The sequence below is a fragment of the Triplophysa rosa genome, linkage group LG17 (genome assembly GCF_024868665.1).
Source record: "Triplophysa rosa linkage group LG17, Trosa_1v2, whole genome shotgun sequence".
Lineage (NCBI taxonomy): Eukaryota > Metazoa > Chordata > Actinopteri > Cypriniformes > Nemacheilidae > Triplophysa > Triplophysa rosa.
Genome location: NC_079906.1, coordinates 4,494,192 through 4,518,260, shown reverse-complemented (window position 1 = coordinate 4,518,260; position 24,069 = coordinate 4,494,192). Strand labels below are relative to the sequence as shown.

Here is a 24,069-nt window from a genome sequence, read left to right as displayed (position 1 = left end):
CATATACATTTATACAAGTTTGGAAGAATCTGAGGTAGGGCTGTGCCGATAAACGATATCATATCGAATCGCGATAGAATGTATTTCAAAAACGATGATAAGCTATTGGCATTTTGACTCGATATGGATTAATCTTACAGTCTAACAGAACGCAGAAATAAACGCAACAACAGTCAGTCAGCGTGCAGCTTTTATCATGCTCGTCAAAGTACAAAGTCCATTTCATACTGCACTTGGCAAAGAAAACTCAACATGAGGAGGAAAACATTACTGGAAGCGGAAACAAAGGTGAAACTAACCTCGAGTTGTCATTACGTGGTTTATCAGGTGTCTTATTTTTTTCGCAATCGCCGGTTAAACAAAACAAACTTGAACCGCAATTGCAAGCGAGTTACTTCGAAACTCAAGCACAAACGTTTTTATATCCATCGTTAACATATCTGCTAACATGAGCTGGTGCTTATGAAACAAACCAGCTCTGCCCTGTACAGATTAGAGATGTAATGAAGTGAGTTTGTGTGCACATTAAAATATTGAACCTTGTAAGATGCTTGCATGATTAAAGAAATGTACTACAGTTTATGTGAGATGTCTTTAAGGTTCACTGAATACATTGAATGAATCCCACTTCTCGAGCAAGACATTATTGCAGCGTTATGTATGTGCGCAGGTGCTGAGCCACTAGCGTTCGAATGTACGCAGTAACGGAGCCCTTTCATTGGTTGAATGTACTGAATGAACACTCCCTTTACTTAACGAGTCAATGGAGTCAAAATGAGACTGAATGAACTGGTACATGTTGTTTATGGCCTAATATCCTCTGTGTTGCAACAGTGCATTAATTTAATTTAATTTTAACTGGTTAAAGGTTAACTTTTGTTAATAAACTGTATTTAAAATATATTATTTTAAATACAGTTTTTTAACTAAATATATATATCGAAATAAATATCGTTATCGATCAATATAGAAAAAAACTATCGAGTTTACTTTTTTGCCATATCGCCCAGCCCTAATCTGAGGGTAAGTAAATTATGACAGAATTTTCATTTTTCGATGAAGTATCCCTTTAACACTGAAAAAGTATGCAACAAAAGACTTACACCTTTGCATACTTGTAACACTCATAAAAAGTTTGTTAAAAGTGTGTTACTGTCTCCAGCAAAGTACATTCTTTCATGCATAAAACTCGTGCTGGATACTAGTTTGTGTACTTGTGTCCCGCACGTTCATCTGATAAACAGTATAGTGTACAGCGTCACAGCAAATGTCAACCCTTGTCCAAGACAGCAGTTAGTCAAACCGTGAGGTGTGCGTGTATGTTCGTGCTGCGAGTGTTTTCACGAGGGCTCTGCGGTGTCGAGGTTGTTGTGCACTGTTTTGAGTCATACGCCTATAATCGTACACCACACCGACCGGTGAAACAAGTCCTGACGGTGAATTCACAAACATACGTGCACACTACTTCTCGAACCTGGAGAAAAGCGTCTCTCTCACCCACTATTGCATAAGAAGGCACTAGGCGCCAACTATTTGACATAAAACAGACACTAGGGATGCCCAATCTCAGACTGCTCCTCTGGTTGCCATGACCACAAGCGCTCCAGTGAGAGGTCTTTTTAGGTCATTTTGTTCTATAACCCATCAACCTCTTCGTGTCAGAAATTTGGGAGGATCCGAAAAATCAATAAAGGCTTTGAAACTTGTGTAAGCAGCCTGGTTTGTGTCTTTTAAGATGTGAGTGTGGCTTCAAAGCTGTCTAAAGCTTGTCTGTTCTACTTTAAAGTTTTGCACATTAGCTTTTTTAGTCTTGATAAGCATTACTTTAAAAAAAAAAAATATTAAGTTGCTCATTTTGTTGGATAATGAAATCTGCATCTCCATAATGTTGGTCAGCAGCAGGAAGCATCAGAAGCGTCTCGCCTGGGCTAAAGACAAAAAGGACTGGACTGCTGCTGAGTGGTCCAAAGTTATGTTCTCTGATGAAAGTAAATTTTGCATTTCCTTTGGAAATCAGGGTCCCAGAGTCTGGAGGAAGAGAGGAGAGGCACAGAATCCACGTTGTTTGAGGTCCAGTGTAAAGTTTTCACAGTCAGTGATGGTTTGGGGTGCCATGTCATCTGCTGGTGTTGGTCCACTGTGTTTTCTGAGGTCCAAGGTCAACGCAGCCATATACCAGGAAGTTTTAGAGTACTTCATGCTTCCTGCTGCTGACCAACTTTATGGAGATGCAGATTTCATTTTCCAACAGGACTTGGCACCTGCACACAGTGCTAAAGCTACCAGTACCTGGTTTAAGGACCATGGTATCCCTGTTCTTAATTGGCCAGCAAACTCGCCTGACCTTAACCCCATAGGAAATCTATGGGGTATTGTGAAGAGGAAGATGCGATATGCCAGACCCAACAATGCAGAAGAGCTGAAGGCCACTATCAGAGCAACCTGGCCTCTCATAACACCTGAGCAGTGCCACAGACTGATCCACTCCATGCCACGCCGCATTGCTGCAGTAATTCAGGCAAAAGGATCCCCAACTAAGTATTGAGTGCTGTACATGCTCATACTTTTCATGTTCATACTTTTCAGTTGGCCAAGATTTCTGAAAATCCTTTCTTTGTATTGGTCTTAAGTAATATTCTAATTTTCTGAGATACTGAATTTGGGATTTTCATTAGTTGTCAGTTATAATCATCAAATTAAAAGAAATAAACATTTGAAATATATCAGTCTGTGTGTAATGAATGAACATAATATACAAGTTTCACTTTTTGAATGGAATTAGTGAAATAAATCAACTTTTTGATGATATTCTAATTATATGACCAGCACCTGTAATATGGGTGTAACGGTATGTGTATTCTTCCCGAACCGTCACAAGCTGTCATGGGTAAAATTCCAAATGGAGTCATCATTCCTACGCCCTACCCCCTTCGAAGGGTAGAACACTTGGAGTTTAGACTTTGGACGCAATTTCCTCATTATCTTCAGCTGGCAACTTTTTAAAATATAAAATATATGTTATTTGCAAACAGTTAGGTTGTATGCTTAAGTTATGCCATTGAAATAGCGACATCTGCTGACGGACACCATGCTGCGTTGTCACGGGAACATGCCAGCTGAAGATAATGAGGAAATTATGTCACAGTCGCTCCCTTTGCCAAGTGCATTCACCTGTTCACTCCAAAGTCTAAACTCCAAGGGCTCTGCCCTTCGAAGGGAGTAGGGCATAGGAATGATGACTTCATTTGCAATTTTACCCGTGACGGTTCGGTATGAATACACGTACCGTTACACCCCTAGTATATAATATATTTTTTTGTTTTTCAATTTTATTTCCGCACTGATAAAGTTGCTTTATTGGGAAAAGTGTTATATAAATCGAAATTAAGAGCTACTTAAGAAGATTCTACATTGATAAAGATATCTAGAGATCTGAATATAATGCAGTTGCACTTGTAAGCAACCACCTGAACACCCTAGCAACGTATTAAGAAACACTCCGAACACTTTAGCAACCTTATTAATAGGGATGCACCGAATGTTCGGCCACCGAATATATTCGGCCGAAAATAGCAAAAAACACATGTTCGGTATTCGGCCGAATATGTGAAATGGCCGAATAAATTTTACCGAACATGACTCGAGAAACGATCAACTAGCAACCAGCGCAGAGAGAGAGAGACGTGCGCTTTATTACTGCCGAAAACATTTTGGCAGTGTGTGTGTGGAGCATTTTAAGGTGTCAGAGAAAGACACAGCACGGGACTTGCCGCACGGAAGTAAATTTCCAAAAGAAAGCGTCTTTACCGGTCGGTAACTTTACTTCAGACGGGAGCGGGCTGTCTGACAGTAGCCCCGCCGCTCGCGACATCCTTTGACATCATACAGTGGTCGCGCGCACACAGTTCCTTGTACTAAACAACTTGTCAAAGTATGTTCTGTGCATCCCGGCCACGAGTGCACCAGAGAACAGTCAGCTTCTGTGGGCGGAGTTTGGAGGAGAGACGTGAACTGATGGTTGTCAGTCAGCATCAGTCAGAATTGCTTGCATTGGATGTTTTTTTTTTCTCAAATCATTTTGCAATGTAGCCTATAATAATCCAACAGTTTTAGTTTATTCGTATTTTTAGTTTATAGGCCTAATGTGGAATGACAGTTTTTAATGAACTGTTTTGTTGTAGGGGTACAGAGTAACATTCTTTTACCAGTCAGTTATAGGCCTAATTAATATAGGCTATTAAATTTTTTGTTTTAATGTATTTTGTTTTGCTCAATTTTATATTAAGTTGTATTGTATTTTATTGAAAAGCAAGACAAATTTTTAAAAGCAAATTTTGACTATTCAGTTTGTGCAATAGTGAAAAAAATAGCTTAATAAATAGAAGAAATGCAAAAACCATATTCGGTGTTCGGTATTATTCGGCCTTCGGCCAAGTGTTTCACATCATGTTCGGCTTCGGCTTCGGCCAAGAATGTTAGATTCGGTGCATCCCTACTTATTAATGCCTTCACAACCCAACACTCATATTTCCTTCTTGAGAATGTAAAAACCTAGTTTGTTTATATAAGTTCTTGGTGTTTTGTCCAGACAGAACTTTGTTTTGGCTTGTTCATTTTCAGTGCATCATCATGCCATCTGCACATTTTGGCATCATAACGGCGGTACAGATTTTTTCGTTCTTACTGCCTCCTCGTGGGACCTGCGCCTGGTGTTTGTGTGTCTGCTCATCTTTTTATTCCGTATTTCTGGATGGTGTGATTATGGTCCTTCATTAGCGCAGGTCTCATCGTTCAGAAATCATCATTAGCTGATTTCTGAAAGGTTTTTTTGCCCAGGTTACGTGTTTTCCACACACACAGTGGCTAATGAGAGACAAGCATGTGTCTGTTGTATGCTTTATTCGCTTCATGTTTGGTTTTAAGATTCATTGACCTGTTGCACACTGTTTAGTCAAACTGTTTGTTACAGTAGTATTTGTACATTAGTAGACATTAATGTTTATACATATTAATATTTATGTTTTTGTAACTTTTTAACTTAAAGTTAACACCCATTATTTGAAATGTGAAATATTGCCCTATTCAAAGAGACATTTTTAACTACGTTTCATTTTTGAGGGGATAACCATTGTGTTACTCTACTCAAATAGGAAAACTACCAAATAAAAAAATACCCTCATAAGAAAAGCAGTGTTTTATAAGTTTTCAATTTTAAGTTTATTAGAGATGCAAACAGTTTTCACTATAGTTGGGAATTCAGATTTATGCTCATTATAATGATAATTCTGACAGAATGTGAAGACATTAGAGGATCTCAGAAACTCTTAGTTTCTTCATAGAAGCACTTTTTAAACATTGGGTATCAGGTTATGATGAATGTTAATGTCTAATCTTGTTTTTCTTGCACTCTGCTTTCTGTAGGTGGATGAGGATGTAGCATTGGATCAAGCTGTGAAGTTCTGCCAGATTCAAATGGCAACATCGGCACAAAGACAGGTAGGACACACACTCGCATGCTCCAGGAAATAACATTCGATAGCTGCTGTTTCCCTCTGGAATGCAAATCCAATACTCCTCTGTTCACATTTGGCTCTTTTCCCTCCCACACACACACACACACACACACACACACACACACGCAGACAGGCACGCACACACACAGACACCTCTGTTCACATTTGGCTCTTTTCCCTCCCACACACACACACACACACACACACACACACACACACAGACACGCACGCACACACACACACACACACACACAGACACGCACGCACAGTGAGAGCACACATTTAAGATAAAGGAGAGAGAAACACAGGTCAAATATTAAACAGACTATAAATTCCTATATGCAATATTAATAAATTAAAACTTTAAAATTCTAAAGCAGCCCCCCCGGCCAGGCAAATAGTGCAAAACAGTATGCAAACGGTGGCGAGGAACCCAAAACTCCAATCGAGAGTTAGAGGCGCTAAATAGGAAAAGGATCTACCACCTGCACTTGATTTTGAAATTTTAGGTATTACCAACTGACAGGACGCCTGAGAGTGTAATGCACGTGAAGGACTGTAATACAAGAGGAGTTCATTCAAGTACTGAGGAGCTAAACCACGTAGGGCTTTATAGGTAATAAGCAAGATTTTAAAGTTAATGTGATGCTTTATAGGTAACCAGTGCAAAACAGAGGGCGTTTTGTAGATAAGTTCTCTCTTTCGGCAAAGAAGCGAAAACGTGACCACATTTTAGTTCTGTGTCAGCCCTGTAGTGCTTTGAAAGTAAGAGGTGGAGTGGGGGGATTGCAATTCGTAACGTCACGACTAGATGCTGCTAAATTTCATACACTGGACCTTTAAATGTTGATTAATCTGTTAAATTATCACTTTCTGCAATTTTTTGCCAGATTGTCAGATTTTGGTGTTTTGGCTTAAAAACTGATTATTAAACTAATATTTAATTTGCCAGTGGCTTACAGTTTTATTTCATTGTTAAAGTCTCAGTGAAATTAAAAAAAGAAATCCTATTTTTTCATGAAATATTACAGCATTTATTGTAAATAGTTTACCAATGTGGGTCATTCTCTTCTTAAAATTCTTGTGCCCTCAAAATCAACAAAAAATGCACTTCTGTCCTGTAGTGACTATCCATCTTAAATGACGTAAATTAGACGACTTGGGCAAGGCATCTGTTAACTTCTCTCCTTCAACTGTCAGTCTGCTCCCAGTTCCATTTCAAAATGCAACGGCTGTTTTTATACATCCAATCAAATCACAGTGAAAAAAATAAGCCACGCCCCTGAGCTTCACTCAGAAATGCGTCAGAATTCTGGTTCACGGGGACTTTAAATAGATGGATGAATTATAATTTTTAATCTTATTTTGTGTCCAAAATATCCACCACAAATTTAGGCGATGTAATTTAAAAAATTTAAGAAATCAATAAAATCTTTGATTTAGATATAGCTTACAGTGTGATTGTCACATTGGAAATATAAGGGCAAGTCGGTCACAATGCATTGTGGGACACAGCGCTCTGGCTGTACACTACACATGTTGGCACATCAGTGGGTCAGTCAGGTATGCAGTAAACCTATACATTATATATGCTGCAGAACTAGTAGTATGGTATCATTTGGAAAGGAATTAGCCATACTGTATTTAGACTGTTTTTGTTTCAGAATGCAGCTGTGTATCAGAGCGAGATCTCATTCCTCCCTCCAGTATGAAAGCGTTCTCTCTTTTGATTAGCCATTCATTAGGGTGCTCTCAGGAAAACGTGTAAGAACCCCTGCTGTGTGTCTCATTCCTCTCTCTAACTCTCTTCTTTTTCTTCCATCTCTCACCCACTCAAGCAGCTCCCCCTCCCTCTTCCAACTGCTTTCAATTCACATTGCTATCACTCATGATATCTGTTCACTTTGCTCTAATGCGCCATTGCTACAATATTTTGTGTCTGGTAAGTAACAGGTAGACCATGCCGGTCGACTGTTTCTAATGCCACGTCACAGCTGAGTATGTGCCATAAATCATCAAAACGTGTATTGGAATCTGCCAATAGGGAGCGTACAATATTTATCATTGCCTTTCAATCTGATTAAGTTTATGTTAGAAAGAGATGATTTTAGAGCTTATTGAAGGTTTAAGTGTAAATGCTGCACTTTTGTATTGGCTGGTTTCCTAAAATGAAAAATTGTCATTTCACACCCACATACTGTATATACATAACCATTAGCATCAGTTTTGAGATTTTATATTTCTATTGTATCTTAAAGGGACAGTTCACCCAAAAATGAAAATTCTGGCACCATTTACTCACCCTCAAGTTGTTCTAAACCTGTATGAATTTCTTTGTTTTGCTGAACACAAAGGAAGATATTTGGAAGAATGTCAGTAACCAAACAGATCTCATCCCCCATTTACTGCCACAGTAGGGAATATAAATACTATGATAGACAATGGGGGGGTGAAATCTGTTTGGTTACTGACATTCTTCAAAATATCTTTCTTTGTGTTCAGCAGAACAAAGACATTTATACAGGTTTGGAACAACTTGAGGGTAAGTAAACGACGAAAGAATTTTAATTTTGGGTGAAATGTCCCTTTAAAGTGAGAATTCACCTAAAAATAACAACTCTGTCATTATTTATTTACCCTCATGTCATTTAAAACCTGTATATGACTCTTCTGTGGAACAGAAAAAAAGATATTTTGAGAAATGTCTCGGTGGTTTTGTGGCCGTACAATGGAAGTCAATGGGGGCCATTGTTAGTTGGTTATCAACATTATTCAAAATATCTTCTTTTGTGTTCTGCAGAAGAAAGTCATACAGGTTTGGAATGACGTGAGAGTGAATAAATGATGAAATAATTTTCGGGCCAGGACCGATTTGTTTCATTTAATATCATAAAGCTAGGTAAAGCAATAGTTTACCCACAAAGGAAAATTCTCATTTACTTGCGTTGTTTATCGTAAGGGTTTTGAATGACATGGTTGTACATGATGACTGATTTGAGTGTTCTTTTGGTCAACATCATTCTATTGCTCATCGTATTAGTAATGAATCATTCAAATCGAGCTCATCCTGAGGTGGTTTGTTATTTCAGCAGGTTTACCCGTTTATGTTGTATACTACCTCAGAAGTCGTGTGTGGCTCTAGAGTAAGCAGGAAATGAGCCTGACAGTGGGAAGTGTGGGTTCAAGCATTGGTTTTAGACAGAGCGGGTGGGTGTTTGCTTGTCAGAAATGCTTCTGTGTATGTTGCGTTTTATGCTGTAGAGTGTACCAAGCCTGCGTAAACATTACAGTCATCATCTGTTAGAACAAAACAAATCAGTGAGCCTGTTTTTTGTGTCCAATTACAATCCACTTTTATTTGGATCCTTGAGATTTGTAAAAGGAAGTCTGCAGGTGCTGTCACTTTGAGAGTAAAAAAAAACAGATTTAGGCTGGATTCACATTTCGCGTCTAAAACCACGCGGAAAACGCGAGCTGCACTGCTTTCTCCTTTTTTCCAAAGCACCTGGACTTTGCGCTCTCCTGGCGTCTGTTGTCGCTAAGCAACCATGGGCCACGATAGCCGTTGAGATGAGGAGGTATAAACAAAAGATATATGGATTATATGCACTGAAAATGCCTTGCAATAACTCTGCTACTAGATTTAGTTATGCGCGTCGCGACTGCGGCGCCCCCTATTTTCGCGCTCCTGCTGCGCGTCTACATTTAAAATAATGAATATGCACGCGGAAAAGACACAAAATGTGAATCGGGCCATACGCAACAAAATGAATCCTCGCAGCTCCTGAAGATTTATAGAAGTCTTATGAAGCAAAGCAATCCGTCTAAGCGTGAATTTTTAGCTTCGGGCTATGGGCATGTTTATACGAGTCTGCAGCGTAAGCTACTTCTTATGTTATTTATTGGCGGTTGGTAAGCCAATGTCTTGAAAAACATCTGAAAAACTGGGGTTTTCTTATATTTGATTTCTAGGCAATAGGTGGCGCCAAATATGTGTAAAATCAGGACTGAAGTGACCATTCCAGAGTCACTTAAAAAAGTTAAAAATGCTAACAGTCATAAAAAAAAGCTTCCAGTCTGTTTTTCTCTCTCTTAGGCAGATTGCAAGACGACAGTAAGATTTCACTTCTATGTTAAGGAAATTTTGGTAGGCTACATGGTTTTCACATTGAGATTTATAGCCTAAATAATATAACAAAAATGAAAAAATAAAATAAGAGAATTAAAACTTTTCTGTGTAACCTGTGGTTGCTTCCCACGTTGTTAAGCACTAGACCAGTGCCAATCCTAGATGTCTGAGGGCCCTAAGCAAACTTGTGAGGGGCCCCTGTACAAATAATTAAAATTAGATATAGGCCTAAACATAACTGTAAACTATAAGAAATAAATACAATAACTCAATTAACACGCTTAAACGAATGAAGACTGAAAGAAAAAAAACATTAAACTGGTGGTTAATTTTCTACTCAAACAATTAAGTATTAAATTAAATAAAAAAATGTATTGACCTAACGCGTGGCTCTGGAACCATCTAGCTGTTAAAAAAACTATAACATGCAAACGCTGTGTTTTTACTACCACATGAGTGATTTACTAACAAAAATAAAGCATGATCAATACAGTTTTCTCAAAAAAGCTAAGCATACGAAAACACATCAATAATTCTCTAAATGCACAAACTAAAAATTACATATTAGCCTATCAAAGGGCAAACGAAATATAGTGGACAAATGTGACCCTGGACAACAAAACCAGTCTTATGGGTCAATTTTTCGAAATTGAGATTTTTACATAATCTGAAAGCTGAATAAATCAACTTTCTATAGATATATGAGTTGTTAGAATAGGACAATATCTGGCTGAGATACAACCGTTTAAAGCTCAGGAATCTGAGAGTGCAAAAAATCTAAATATTGAGAAAATCGCCTTTGAAGTTGTTAATCAGGGGCACTGTGGCAGACCATCCACTCACAAAAATAAAGTTTTTATATATTTAAGGTAGGAAATTTACAAAATATCTTCATGGAACATGATCTTTACTTAATATCCTAATGATTTTTGGCATAAAAGAAAAATCGATAATTTTGACCCACACAATGTATTTTTGTCTTTTACTAAAAATGTTCCCGTGCTACTTAAGACTGGTTTTGTGATCCAGGGTCACAAATACTGAATTTGTAAATCTGTACTGGAGAACTGTTTTGTAAATTATTCATTGCATAATTTGGCAAGACTAAAGGCCATTGCACATTGACTACGACATTTGCGTCCGAAATTTCCGCACGTTAAAAAATAAATACAACCTCATGTTGTGTCAATCACATTTACACTCGATTTTCTGCGTTTTTCGCATCCGTAGCAAGCATTTTGAGAGGCGTTTTGACAATTCAGAGACAACCGTACAAACAAGCGCCAAATACAAAAAAGCGCATACGAAAATTTTGGACCCTTTGTGCAAAGACCTTAAATAAGACAAATACAAAAAAAGTACAAATTCAAAAACACATGCCTTGTTCTTTTGCTTCGTGTTGTTGCCATTTTTTTCCCGCCCAGACTTTAAGAAATTAAGTTTTAAAAAAGAAATTTCCTAATGATTCCTCTAAAGTTGAATCTGCAAATTATAAAAATAGTGTCTTGTTTACAATAGTGTTTTTGATTCGGTACTCAAAGGGGCCCCCTGGTGGTGCAGAGGCCCTACACAACCTGCATATAGGAAGGATCGGATCTGCACTAGACTGGCACAACCTCAGGCCATCATGAAGTCCATGTGCGGCACCCAGCCGTCTTTTAAACCTCTGTAATCCCTTAATTGCTGTAATTGCTGAAGGTCCATTAACATGTTTGGAGTTCATTACCTTCCTGTCAGTGAGTTTTCCGTCTCTTTGTGCCGTCTGCCGCTCACAGCTATAAAGAGCTCCCTCCCTCTCTCTCTCTCTCTCTCTCTCTCTCTCTCACTCTCTCACTCTCTGCAGGTTCTGCTAAATTAGGCTTGTCATTTAGTGCGGTGGGGTTCAAGGAGTGTTGTTTTGAGGGCTTCTGAATGTTTTTGTTTGGTGTTTGTTTGCGTTTGAGTCATCGTGTGGCTTTTAGAGCGCAGGTGGAGAAACGAGAGAGCAAATACGTCTCTATCCCTCACTCTCATGCTAAGTGTGTGTTTGTTTGTTTGTTTGTTTGTGCGTACAGGTTTGCCGCGTAAGGATTATGTTTTTGAAAATGTCCACATAAATAGTCAAATGTGTTAACAACTGACTACTGATGAAACTTTAGAGGGTTGAAAATTGGTAATTGAAAAGTAATGTTTTGCTTTAAATGTTTGTTTTTGTGCACTGGTTTGTGTGAAAGTTAGAATTGAGGTAAAGGAACTTCCTGTCTAATGAAAGAAACCAGCTTGTCTGTGTTTGTTTTTAGGTCTTTTGTTAACAAGTCAGTGTTGTATCCTTAAAGTGATAGTTCACTCAAAAATAAAAAATATTTTATAATTTACTCAGCATTTCTTCTTTCTTCCGCAGAACACAAAAGAAGATCTTTTGAAGAATGTTGTTAACTGGCCCTCATTCACTTGCATTGGTTTCGTGGCCATACAGTAGAAGTTAATGGGGGCCAGCACTGTTCGGTTGCCAACTTTCTTCAAAATATCTACTTTTGTGTTCTGCGGATGAAAGAAAGTCATACAGGTTTGAAATGACAAGAGGGTGAGCTACCCTAATTTAGCGTTTAACGTTGCAATAGCCATCCAATAGGGGTGAACAAAAAAATGTCAAAAATAAAATGCAAACAATAAAAAACTGAAATATTGACCATTCCAAGATGGCAGACGTCAATACATATCTATGATCAGTTTTATTATAGTGAGCAATAAACACATGAACTACTATGGTATTTACGTAGATGAAAACTATGCCTATGAATGCCTAATACTATAAATTGCTTTGGGTTTTAAATCATTTTTGATTGTTTTGATTACTTTGTTCACTTTCACTACCAAATGCCTCTGTCTGGCCCTCCACCTGTTTACTTTCCATCTCAAAATTCACTCGTGTATGCAAATTGCTGATAACTGTGGCGTTTCCATGTGCTGAAATCAAAATCGACACAAAGCTTCATTAGAATATTACTTTGTTGTCCGAAACCCTTTTTGCAAACAGTATGTTAAGAGGTTAATATGTGGTACACACATGTGCTCACATACATAAGCGCATGTGACTGAGCACGTTGTGTTGGGTAATTTAGCTTCTGGTATGTTACAACACGCTTTTTACCTTGCCAGAGTGTTTCCATAGGAACAGATTTGTGCCAACACTCAACACAGCATCACTCTACACGTGTAAGTGAATCTCCGCATTAAATTACATAGAGACTGCAGCGTTATCCTTCATTAATAAGGTTTGAGACTGGCCTCTGCTTTTGTGTGACCATTTGGCCCTCTAGTGGTCAAAAAGGTAAACAATTATGATTATTTGCCTGTCTGGAAAATAATGTTGATATGACAAATTGAGCACAAGTTTAAGTGTTTCTGTAGCTTTGTGTTGGCAACACAAAGGACATGGCTTCAACTCCCAGTAAAAACATGTTCATTTAATGCACCGTCGGTCACTTTGCATACAAGCCAAATGTATAAATGTAAATGTAGCTGAGATACTGAAGTCAGGTAACCAGGCTCCAGTGCGTCTCATGGCCAAAAATGACAAACTAAACCCAAATAAACGCAGGTGGCAAGGATATTCAAAGTAAGTTAAGACTTGATTATTCTGTTTATTTAAGCATTTTTATAGTGCTTTGAGCAGTTTTGCATTGCCGCAATACAGCTGGACAGAAAACACATTGTTGTAAGAACAGTAGAGACATAAGAAATAAATGAACATACAAATGAGGAAAAAAATAAAGAAAACATTCAAACAAATTATTATTGACAGTGTATTATACCAGCGTTTGTCAGCTGAACCCCTTTAACCTAAATTATTTATTTGAAGTATCCCCTGAGATTTTAAGGAAATATGAAAATAATTCATATTTATATTATAATATTGTCATTCTATTATAGTATCCTTCATAAGTATAAGTATATTATAAAATCATATTTATTATATATAAATAAATGTTATATTTGATTTAATATTATTTCTCTTTTACATTTATTTGTATCAATTATTTATCATTTTTATCAGTAGTATTTCACATAACTTTTTTGCATTTAACTTCTATTGTGAACCCCGATTAGGGAAACACTGTATTATATAGAATAGATGATATTTTTGCAAATCTTCCACTTTATCTTTAATATCTGTATAGATCATTGTCTGTAGGATTTTATTATGACTCTTGTATTCTTACTGTATTTATCTGTCAAATTGTATGTAAGAATATACCAGCTAGATCAACTATTTGGTTATAAATTATATAACAAAAATGAAAATTCTGTCATCATTTACTCACCCTCATGCCATTCTAAACCTATAAGACTTTCTTTGTTCTGCAGAACACGAAGGGAAATATTTTGAAGAATGTTGTTAACCAAACAACATTGGACCCCATTGGCTGTGATTGTATGAACACAAAACCACGGAGACATTTCTCAAAATGACATGAGGGTGAATAAATCATAACAGATATGATTCAAATATCTCTTTAGGGCAGTGGAGCAGTGGAACGGGGGGACGTGGCCTAGAAGGGCCCCCCAGCTGACTTCCAAGGTGCCCTCAAGATGACTAATATTTTAAAATGATTATTTTATATACTTTGTACTTGCTGATTAAGTGCTGCTTATTTTTAGACTTAGGGATTGCAACAAACCCACCAGAATGTCATAGGGACAATGAGGTGGGCTCCCTTCTCTTGGTCCACTGTGCTGCCACCTAGCAACCACACCTAAACCCATAGAAACCTGATAGAAGTTTATTTTCTGCACTTCTGAGAGTAAACCTTTCCAAAGAGAGTGAGCGAGTGGCCGTTTGATCAGCGATTGGCTGCGATTCGGCTTTGTTGCTACGGCAACCGCTGGTTCTGTTGTCATGTAGTTTGTTTGTGTCCCTGAGTGCTTCTCTCAAGACACTCACACAGGACCCGGAGCACCGTTTAGTCGGTTTTTGTACCGCGACGGTCTTGATTTAGGGTTTTCGACGGATCATGATGAAACGCAAGTTTACAGGTAGGCTTTAAAGATTCAGCTGATTGGATGATCACGCTTGGAGCTTTTGATTGGCTAATTGCTGCTTGACGTTCCTGCTCAGCGATTGGTTGATTTTGTGAGATTACGGTTATTGTGATCGAGATTACTTTATCGGTTTTAAGAGTTAAAATGAAACGAAAGGAAATTGCGTAAGTGGTCATTTGTCACTGCGAGCTATTTATAATATGTGGTAACTAAGTTATTGACAGGATTCAATCTAACTATCCTTTTTTAAGTTTTAAAAGAAAAGATATCCACTCGTGTTTTGTTGTCTTTCAGAGCTCCATTGATGCGCCCACCACACCCAAGATTAGTAAAGACCAGCGAGACATCTTCTTCCCAGCGTCCTTCTCCACGCCGTGCCTCCTCAACAACACACATCCCATATTAACCCAGGACGGGGAGGCCAAGCTGAACAAGACCCCTCGGCCGCTTCTCACACAGACGCACAGCACTCCAACACAGATCTACTGCCTGCCCACCAGCCAACCTGACCAATCGCAGCAGCGGAAGACGCCTAGCCAACCAATAGCAAGCATGGCCTACTTGCCCCACACAGGTATTGCGTTTACATTTGAGTCTCTTTTCATTTTTTGTCAATTTAAATGAATACATATATTTTATTAATTCATTCTGTTTATTCGATAGAATAAAAAAAGCATTGATTCATAAATGAATCTATTGCTGTCTGTAAACTTTACAGATTCCCACACGGGGCCAGCAGAGGGCGTCTTTGTTGGCAAAATTATTCATGGTACAATTCTGAACGTTGAGGTTACAGCGGCATGTTTATAAGTGAAAAGATCCAGCTGTTTCTCCTCCTGTCTCACTTCCTGCACGTTTCTCAGGATAGATCCACAGATATCGATGGCTGTTTCATCAGTGTTTGGCATGTTGTCATTTTGGCCGATGTGTTCTGTGCTTGATGCTCAGTTGCTAAGGAAACAAAGATGAGGAGCCTGAGTAGATGATTGTGTTAAGCATAAGAGGTGCATGTGGCAGAAAGACGCTGTGTGTGCGCATGTGTCCTTAAAAGGCCAATCGAAAGGGCTTAATCAGATTTATGCGTTCATCTCTCTCACTGAAATTCAATCACAGGTTTTCTTGTATTAAAGCTTGCAGGAAATGTATTTTACACACACAGGCGGTTGTGTTCAATGACATTAGCTGTAAACATGAAACACTGCTTCTTAACACACTTAAACGTCACATTTAATCGCTTATACAGGTGCTGGTCATATAATTAGAATATCATCAAAAAGTTGATTTATTTCACTAATTCCATTCAAAAAGTGAAACTTGTATATTATATTCATTCATTACACACAGACTGATATATTTCAAATGTTTATTTCTTTTAATTTGATGATTATAACTGACAACTAATGAAAATCCCAAATTCAGTATCTCAGAAAATTAGAATATTACTTAAGACCATTACAAAGAAAGGATTTTTAGAAATCTTGGCCAACTGAAAAGTATGAACATGAAAATATGAGCATGTACAGCACTCAATACTTAGTTGGGGCTCCTTTTGCCTGAATTACTGCAGCAATGCGGCGTGGCATGGAGTTGATCAGTCTGTGGCACTGCTCAGGTGTTATGAGAGCCCAGGTTGCTCTGATAGTGGCCTTCAGCTCTTCTGCATTGTTGGGTCTGGCATATCGCATCTTCCTCGTCACAATACCCCATAGATTTTCTATGGGGTTAAGGTCAGGCGAGTTTGCTGGCCAATTAAGAACAGGGATACTATGGTCCTTAAACCAGGTATTGGTAGCTTTGGCACTGTGTGCAGGTGCCAAGTCCTGTTGGAAAATGAAATCTGCATCTCCATAAAGTTGGTCAGCAGCAGGAAGCATGAAGTGCTCTAAAACTTCCTGGTATACGGCTGCGTTGACCTTGGACCTCAGAAAACACAGTGGACCAACACCAGCAGATGACATGGCACCCCAAACCATCACTGACTGTGGAAACTTTACACTGGACCTCAAGCAACGTGGATTCTGTGCCTCTCCTCTCTTCCTCCAGACTCTGGGACCCTGATTTCCAAAGGAAATGCAAAATTTACTTTCATCAGAGAACATAACTTTGGATCACTCAGCAGCAGTCCAGTCCTTTTTGTCTTTAGCCCAGGCGAGACGCTTCTGATGCTTCCTGCTGCTGACCAACTTTATGGAGATGCAGATTTCATTTTCCAACAGGACTTGGCACCTGCACACAGTGCCAAAGCTACCAGTACCTGGTTTAAGGACCATGGTATCCCTGTTCTTAATTGGCCAGCAAACTCGCCTGACCTTAACCCCATAGGAAATCTATGGGGTATTGTGAAGAGGAAGATGCGATATGCCAGACCCAACAATGCAGAAGAGCTGAAGGCCACTATCAGAGCAACCTGGCCTCTCATAACACCTGAGCAGTGCCACAGACTGATCCACTCCATGCCACGCCGCATTGCTGCAGTAATTCAGGCAAAAGGAGCCCCAACTAAGTATTGAGTGCTGTACATGCTCATACTTTTCATGTTCATACTTTTCAGTTGGCCAAGATTTCTAAAAATCCTTTCTTTGTATTGGTCTTAAGTAATATTCTAATTTTCTGAGATACTGAATTTGGGATTTTCATTAGTTGTCAGTTATAATCATCAAATTAAAAGAAATAAACATTTGAAATATATCAGTCTGTGTGTAATGAATGGATATAATATACAAGTTTCACTTTTTGAATGGAATTAGTGAAATAAATCAACTTTTTGATCATATTCTAATTATATGACCAGCACCTGTATACTGCACATCTTATGAAAAAATGAATACACACACTTAATAGCACTATAAATATAATGATCCAATTCCAAACTTAATGGCAATTATTTTCAGTTAATTTTCAGCATTTGCATTGAGTAAAATTGCAATACTATCATGTATTTTTTATGCATTTCCCTTTTTTTGTCACTATTGTCTGTGTTTAGACAGTTTCTTCAGCCCGAAGTTAACTTCCGGTCTGTGTTTGGTTATCGGTCTGGCTAGTAATATAACCATTTATTTTATACTTAATTCAAATTAATACATTTATTTATATTCATATTTTATTGTATAAATTAAATTGAAACTACTCAACTGCTATTGATTTATTGCAGAGGTCTAGCGGAAGTAAAGTTTGGACCACATGACATTTGTTTATGTTGTTGGTGCTGAAACCGTCTATATGTTTTAATGTAAAAAGTGCTATATATAGAAAAAAACGAATCTTTTCACTATTTTATCATTTTTATAGTGCTGTTATTCTCACAACTTTACTAACATCCTTCCTTTCTCTGTATCATCAACCAGGTATAATAAATCTAAAAATGTTCATGATATATATTTATCTCTGGTGTGCAGAGGACAGAGCAGAGCCGGTTACGGAGGGTCTGCTGTACCGCCACCAGGAGTCGCACCTGTGTCAGCAGATGAAGATGGCAACAGTCTCTCAGATTCACAGCACACAGGAGTGGGCCGGCCTTGAGCCTCCGTCCTGCTCAACCAACACCAGCACAGGTAAAGTCTCCTTACATATGGGTGCGTTCTGTCCAAAATGTGGTCAATTATTTATGGCTGTTTTCTCAACCAACTCCATGGCATGCATCTTGAAAAGAGTATTTATAGTCTTTAAAACGTATTATAAGCATTTGGCCAAACTTTTAACCAGTAGTGTATTTAGCTACAGAAAGAAATGATCAAATGTTCATGTGTTTAAGAACATGTGCGTGTTTTTCCTTTCTACAGAAAGTGTAGACCAGTCCAAGCAGGGCGATGCTTGTCGTATCCGGTCCCGAATTCCTCCCAACATGCCCAAATTGGTCATCCCCTCCACAGTTACTAAATTCCCACCGGAGATAACGGTCACGCCCCCCACGCCCACCCTACTGTCCCCGAAAGGTAGCATCTCTGAAGAGACCAAACAAAAACTCAAGGTTGGTATTTTTTCAAATCACCCAATATTCAATTCTCTTCCTATTCAAAATTTTGCAATACTAAACAGTTGCTCTTAAAGGGATAGTTCCCCCAAAAATGACAATTCTGTCATCATTTACTCAACCTCGAGTTGTTCTAAACCTGTATTCAATTCTTTGTTCTGTCAAACACAAAAGAAGATATTTGGAAGAATGTTTGTAACCAAACAGTTCTGGGGCACCATTGACTACAATAGTATTTTTTCCTACTATGGTAGTCAATAGTGCCCCAAAACTGTTTGGTTACAAACATTCCTCCAAACATCTTTTGTGTTCAACTGAGCAACAAACTTTATACAAGTTTGGAACAACTTGAGGATGTGTAAATGATGACAGAATTGTCATTTTTGGGCGAACTGTCCCTTTAAGTCAAATGTTTGAATGTTAATGCATTATATGCATAACGTGGCATCTACAAATAATTCAAGCCAAAATCTTTCTTTTTCTTTTTTCATGACTTTTACTCAACCCAACAATTGAGCGAATCGAGCAACTGATCATATAGCTACAGTTCATCTTTCTCTAGATCTCCCTCATTATGTTTCCGCTACTCTCTTCAGAATGTGATTCTGTCCTCTCAGTCGGCAGCTAATGTGAAGAAAGACACTCTCACTCAACCCGCTTTGGAGGTTCAGGAAACATCCAGTCAGGAATCCTCTCTGGAGAGCGAATCAGAAGACGAAGACGACTACATGGACATGGACATTTGAACTCTAAACAAGAGCTCTGAATCGAGCTCAGAAGCAAAATTTCTTATTCGTGTAGCTGCAGCTAACCATTGACGGTTTCTTCTCTTTTTCTATAGCGCGTTTACTCCGCCGTATGCACGTTTTTTCAGCGAAAGGGCTTTTTCCGACCCCGGCACTTGTGCGTTTTTGTGTTTTGGCTCCTCTGCTGCTAAGCATGGACTGTGTCATTCTGTTGTTGTTTTTTCATTGTGTACAATCCTGCGAAGTGCCATTTTTACTTCAGTGACGTTCAAAGCCAACCACAACAAAACGGTGTGTTCTTAGCATCACGTCTTTGAATCTGTTCACAATATTCTCCTGAAGCATGAATGATGTAATAGAGGCAGTTTGTTTAATGCAATTTACTCGGTAAGAGTTTTTGGGGCATTACATTTGCAGAGTTGTTTACAGATTTAACAGGAAGTCCGTTTTGCTTGACATTTTGTTCAGCTCAGTGGTGTAAAATAAACACGATTCATATCACCACCAAACATGGAAACTTGCCTCGGGACGTCAGCATGCAAAAGTGACCGTTTTTTACGACCATGTGGACACGTGTGGCTATTTTTCTCTAAGTGTGTGTGTGGTTTTACCTCTACTTTCAAAGCTGTGCTGCCTCCACGTATAGCACGCACGGGGCGTTTGTTTGTGCTGTCCATGCTGTAAGTTCTACAAATGTACGATTTTTCACAGCACATTTATTTTTGGGTTATTATTATGGATTGTTGTATTGGTAATCTGTTGGTTGTATAAATATTAAAGACCTGATTTTGAGGTAATTTGTTAAACCACCAAGAATTCCATTGCAACTGTTGAAAGTTGAAGTGTGTTGTGTTACTGTTAATGTCTTGTGTATTTTGAGGTTTTTTCCATTTGGGGAAGGTACCGTATGTTAACCCTGCCAACAGCACTGAGAATATTATTCATTTCACTTCAAATATGAATGTGACCCAACCAAGTACTGAAACGCTTTTCATTTCATTTCTCACTCATGGATTTTTTTCAATAAGATACAAAGACCAAAACATGGTGCTGATATGTCCTATTGTTTGGCTTTTATTATAATCTCTGAATGGTAAACCATTAAAAGTACCCGGATGTTATATTCTTAGTTATCTTGACATACAGGTTTTTATCTTCACATCATTAAGACAATCTGATCTGATGTTTTGGTACCTGGTTGGATTTGTGATGGAGATCCTGGTGGTGTTACTCTTGACAGATCTGTTTTTGGAGCATCATCTCCCATTCTAATATCAAAACGATTTAGACGGAAGAATGTTTTTTACCAAATGTTTTCTACTTTAGATGGATAAATAGCTACCAGTATTTTTGGAGTTTAGATTTTTTCTATATAAGAAAAACTTGTTTTTGAAAGGACGTGTTTTGATGCCGTGAGCATGGCTGACCAAACTACCTGTAAACAGAAAGATGTGTTTCTATTTTTCCTCTTTGTAAACAATGTTTTGTTTGTATACCGTCTCTTTGCTTGTTAAGAATGTAACATGGCAGAATTGGATATATGCTCTTGCGCGGAGACGTGAGGTTCTCTGAGCTCCTTGGAGTATTACTTTGCTCAGGCTATTTTTTCTGAGAAGAATGATATTACTGAATTTCTGACATGCTGCATTGATATCACAAAACCAAAAATACACTTCAACTTTTTACCTGAACTCTGTTTTGTTGTTTTTATAGGAGATATTTATTTTGGATGACTTACACTGTGCTTACAAATGTGATTTAAATGTTCACAGGGTTTACGCTGTCATGAAAAACAGATATATCAGGAAGAGTTTGTTTTTGATTTCCAGGCCTGGAAAAATCATAGAAATTAATAAAGTTATGGAAGTGTTCTGGAAATCACAGCTGATACGCATTTATATGTGCTTATTTGTAATGTATGTATTTGGCTTGAAATGGCTCTCTGTGAATGTCTGTGCAGTTTCTAAAATCCAAATCCAGTAATGAAGAATTATTAGAAAAATTAATTGATCAAAAGGAGTGGGGACATTTGGCGACATATTGAAAGTTATTATATCTCTATATATTGTTGCTGTCCTTCCGAAACCTTGGATGTCCTGTATTTTAGGAAATGTATAAAAAGTGATTAAACACGGTGTCGTCACAGTTGACAAGCACTTTTTAATACGTTTATTGGTTATATGGATATTTTCAAGTCCCAGTGACAAATATAAAGGGTGACTAATAATAATGATTTATGGCAAAAAAAATTTAACACAAAATATGGAGATACGAGGTTTCAGACATATGATATATTACATCTCTATACAAGATCCATCCATCAGATTTTAACTCTTGCAGTAGGTTATGTCAATTGCCTGCTTGTAGTTGTGTCATAAAACACCATTCGATTTGATGGATATTCTTCCATTTCCAAAATCACTCCACATTTTGAAATGAACCCCTCTAGAAGTCTAAGTCAAACACGTCTCGATACAGAAATAGATGCAATGACATCACATCCTCTCACATCTCGAGTCTTCCTGAAACCCTGTTGGGTAGAAGACCACCCCGTCTCTTTTAGGCAGGCCATGTCAAAGGGAGGGTCTGGGCTGGTGTGAAGCCCTCAGCCATGAGGAAGGCCATTAAGACCCATTAGCAGCTCCCAGAGGTTTCTTATGAAGTGCTGCCAATATGTCATTTACTCTCTTTGTTAGGTACACTTCACTGAGGGTTTGTTTTCTTACATATAGGACCAAATGTGTTTCAGATCTTTTCTTAAGGGGATGTGGGGGGCAGGAGGTGTGCGTTTGCGTCCACCCTGAAGGGGTATGAGGTATAACAGACATTTGTGATTTGATCTGAATCAAGGCTGATCGGTCAATGTATTGTTTCAGTACTTATTTCGTGTGCAGGTAATGCATGCCGCATTTTTACTCAAACCTCGACAATAACAGGTTAAACTGAGGGCTGTAAAGAATTAGCCTTTGGTTTGGGTGAGAGAGACAGTAATAGATAGATGTAGGGCATTTGTTTTTAAAAGGAAATCGTTAAAAAGGCAAATGACTACAAGTGTGTGAGGTTGTTTTGGGCTTTTGATAGAATTACTGGCATTTATATTATCGAGAGTATAATAAAACAGGTGAATTAAATAATAATTTGTTTTCAGTAGGTTTTTGTTGAAAATGTAAACAAATCTGTTTTCACAGAGTCATGTAAAGGGGAACTAAAGTCACGTAAAAGTAATTGAAATGAAGAAAAAAAAATTATTATTCAGGTTTCTCACGGTCATGAAAAAGAAAATGTTACATTTTATTAAAAATTCGTTAAAATTCATACAGATCTATTTTTTAAAAAATATTTTTGTGATTGGAAATATCACAATGAAAAATAATAAAAAAATCTTTCCCACAGTCTGATTGTGGTTCTCACTGTCATGAAAAAGTGAATTTTAAATATTTTTAAATTCATTAAAATAAATAAAATATATTAAAACAACCTTGCCATTTCCACTGTTGTGGAAATTTTGGAAATATCATATAATTAAAATGAATAAAACCTCTTTTTTTCTTTATTCCCCACAGCCGTCAGGATAGTGTTCTAACGATAATGGAAAAAGGACATTTTAAATGTCATTAAAAGTTCGTTGAAATGAATAAAAATCTTTTTAAAAAATCGTTAAATTCCCCACAGCCGTTTGATCAGGGTTTTCATGGTCATGAAAAAGGGAACTTTAATGTCATGAAAAATTAATTGAAAGTAATAATTAAACAATTAATATTTAAAACAAAATCTCACCATTCCCAATGTTTCAAAAAATATGTGGAAATATCAAAATCATTTCTAGGCCTGGAAAAAGTCATTCAAAATGTATACAGTCCTAAGAAGTGACAGAGAATATTGATGCAAATGTAACATTTTTAGTCATACCTAGCCCTACAATACTTAATGTACTAGAAATTGCACTTTCTGACTGCAGTTCACATGAATCTCTACTAAAAAACTCATAGATTGTATTCAACAAAATGTTCATTTCTTTTAACTTTCCGTGTAATGTATTTGACTTTCAGTTCCTTCATTGCGCCAATGAATTGCGTTTCCACTCAACCTGAAGTGATTTCATAAAGATTGAACGTCTTTTAGAGGTGCGCACAAACTGCCGTCTAGAGTTGGTATTATTGCTCACATAAAGTATCAGGCGGTTTAACAGGCGCGCAGTTTATACGCAGTCTTCCTCAACACCCCCCTGATGGCCTGTACCTGAGCACTCAAAGTGGCCAGTTAGAGCATCAAAAGGGAAAATTGCATGGCTAATGCCAGGGAAAGGTGTGAGATTTCTCGTCGGCCCATGGCGGGGGGGCACTTTATAGACCCCACAGCCGTCTGATCCCAGCCAAGAGCCCCTGTGTATTGGCAGCTGTTAAGCTATTGAGTGACGATGCGTCCACACAAGCCACGGCAAATGGCAGAGGCAGCCAACACCTCTAGACTGGTGCGTCTGCGATAACTAATGGATCCAGAGATGTCGGTCTATTGAAGAAGAAAAGATTTCAAGAGATGCTAAACATCTGAATGGGTGCCGGTGTTTTGCTCGTGTCAAAACAAAGCATTTCCTGTATTAAACGTCCTGCAAATTGAAACACTTTTCCAATCTCTGTGATCGTCCAGGAAATGTGAATCTGAAATACGTTGGAAAAAAATCGTTACGTA

At 38.0% G+C, this 24,069-nt stretch overlaps 1 protein-coding gene across 5 annotated transcripts in view; it reads left to right on the top strand.

The window, feature by feature from the left end:
• The window catches only part of cabin1 (calcineurin binding protein 1), a 95,474-nt gene extending 74,403 nt beyond the window's left edge, over window positions 1-21,071 (top strand). For 4 of the 5 annotated variants that reach the window (XM_057355796.1, XM_057355795.1, XM_057355794.1 and 1 more), the window contains 6 exons: window positions 5,422-5,496; window positions 14,959-15,238; window positions 15,383-15,433; window positions 18,060-18,215; window positions 18,444-18,631; window positions 19,231-21,071. In XM_057355796.1, coding sequence (XP_057211779.1) covers window positions 5,422-5,496; window positions 14,959-15,238; window positions 15,383-15,433; window positions 18,060-18,215; window positions 18,444-18,631; window positions 19,231-19,380 — 900 coding nt within the window. In that variant the 3' untranslated portion in view covers window positions 19,381-21,071. The remainder of the gene's footprint in view (window positions 1-5,421; window positions 5,497-14,958; window positions 15,239-15,382; window positions 15,434-18,059; window positions 18,216-18,443; window positions 18,632-19,230) is intronic. The other variant, XM_057355793.1, reaches the window with a different exon arrangement.
• The last annotated feature ends 2,998 nt before the right edge of the window (window positions 21,072-24,069 follow it).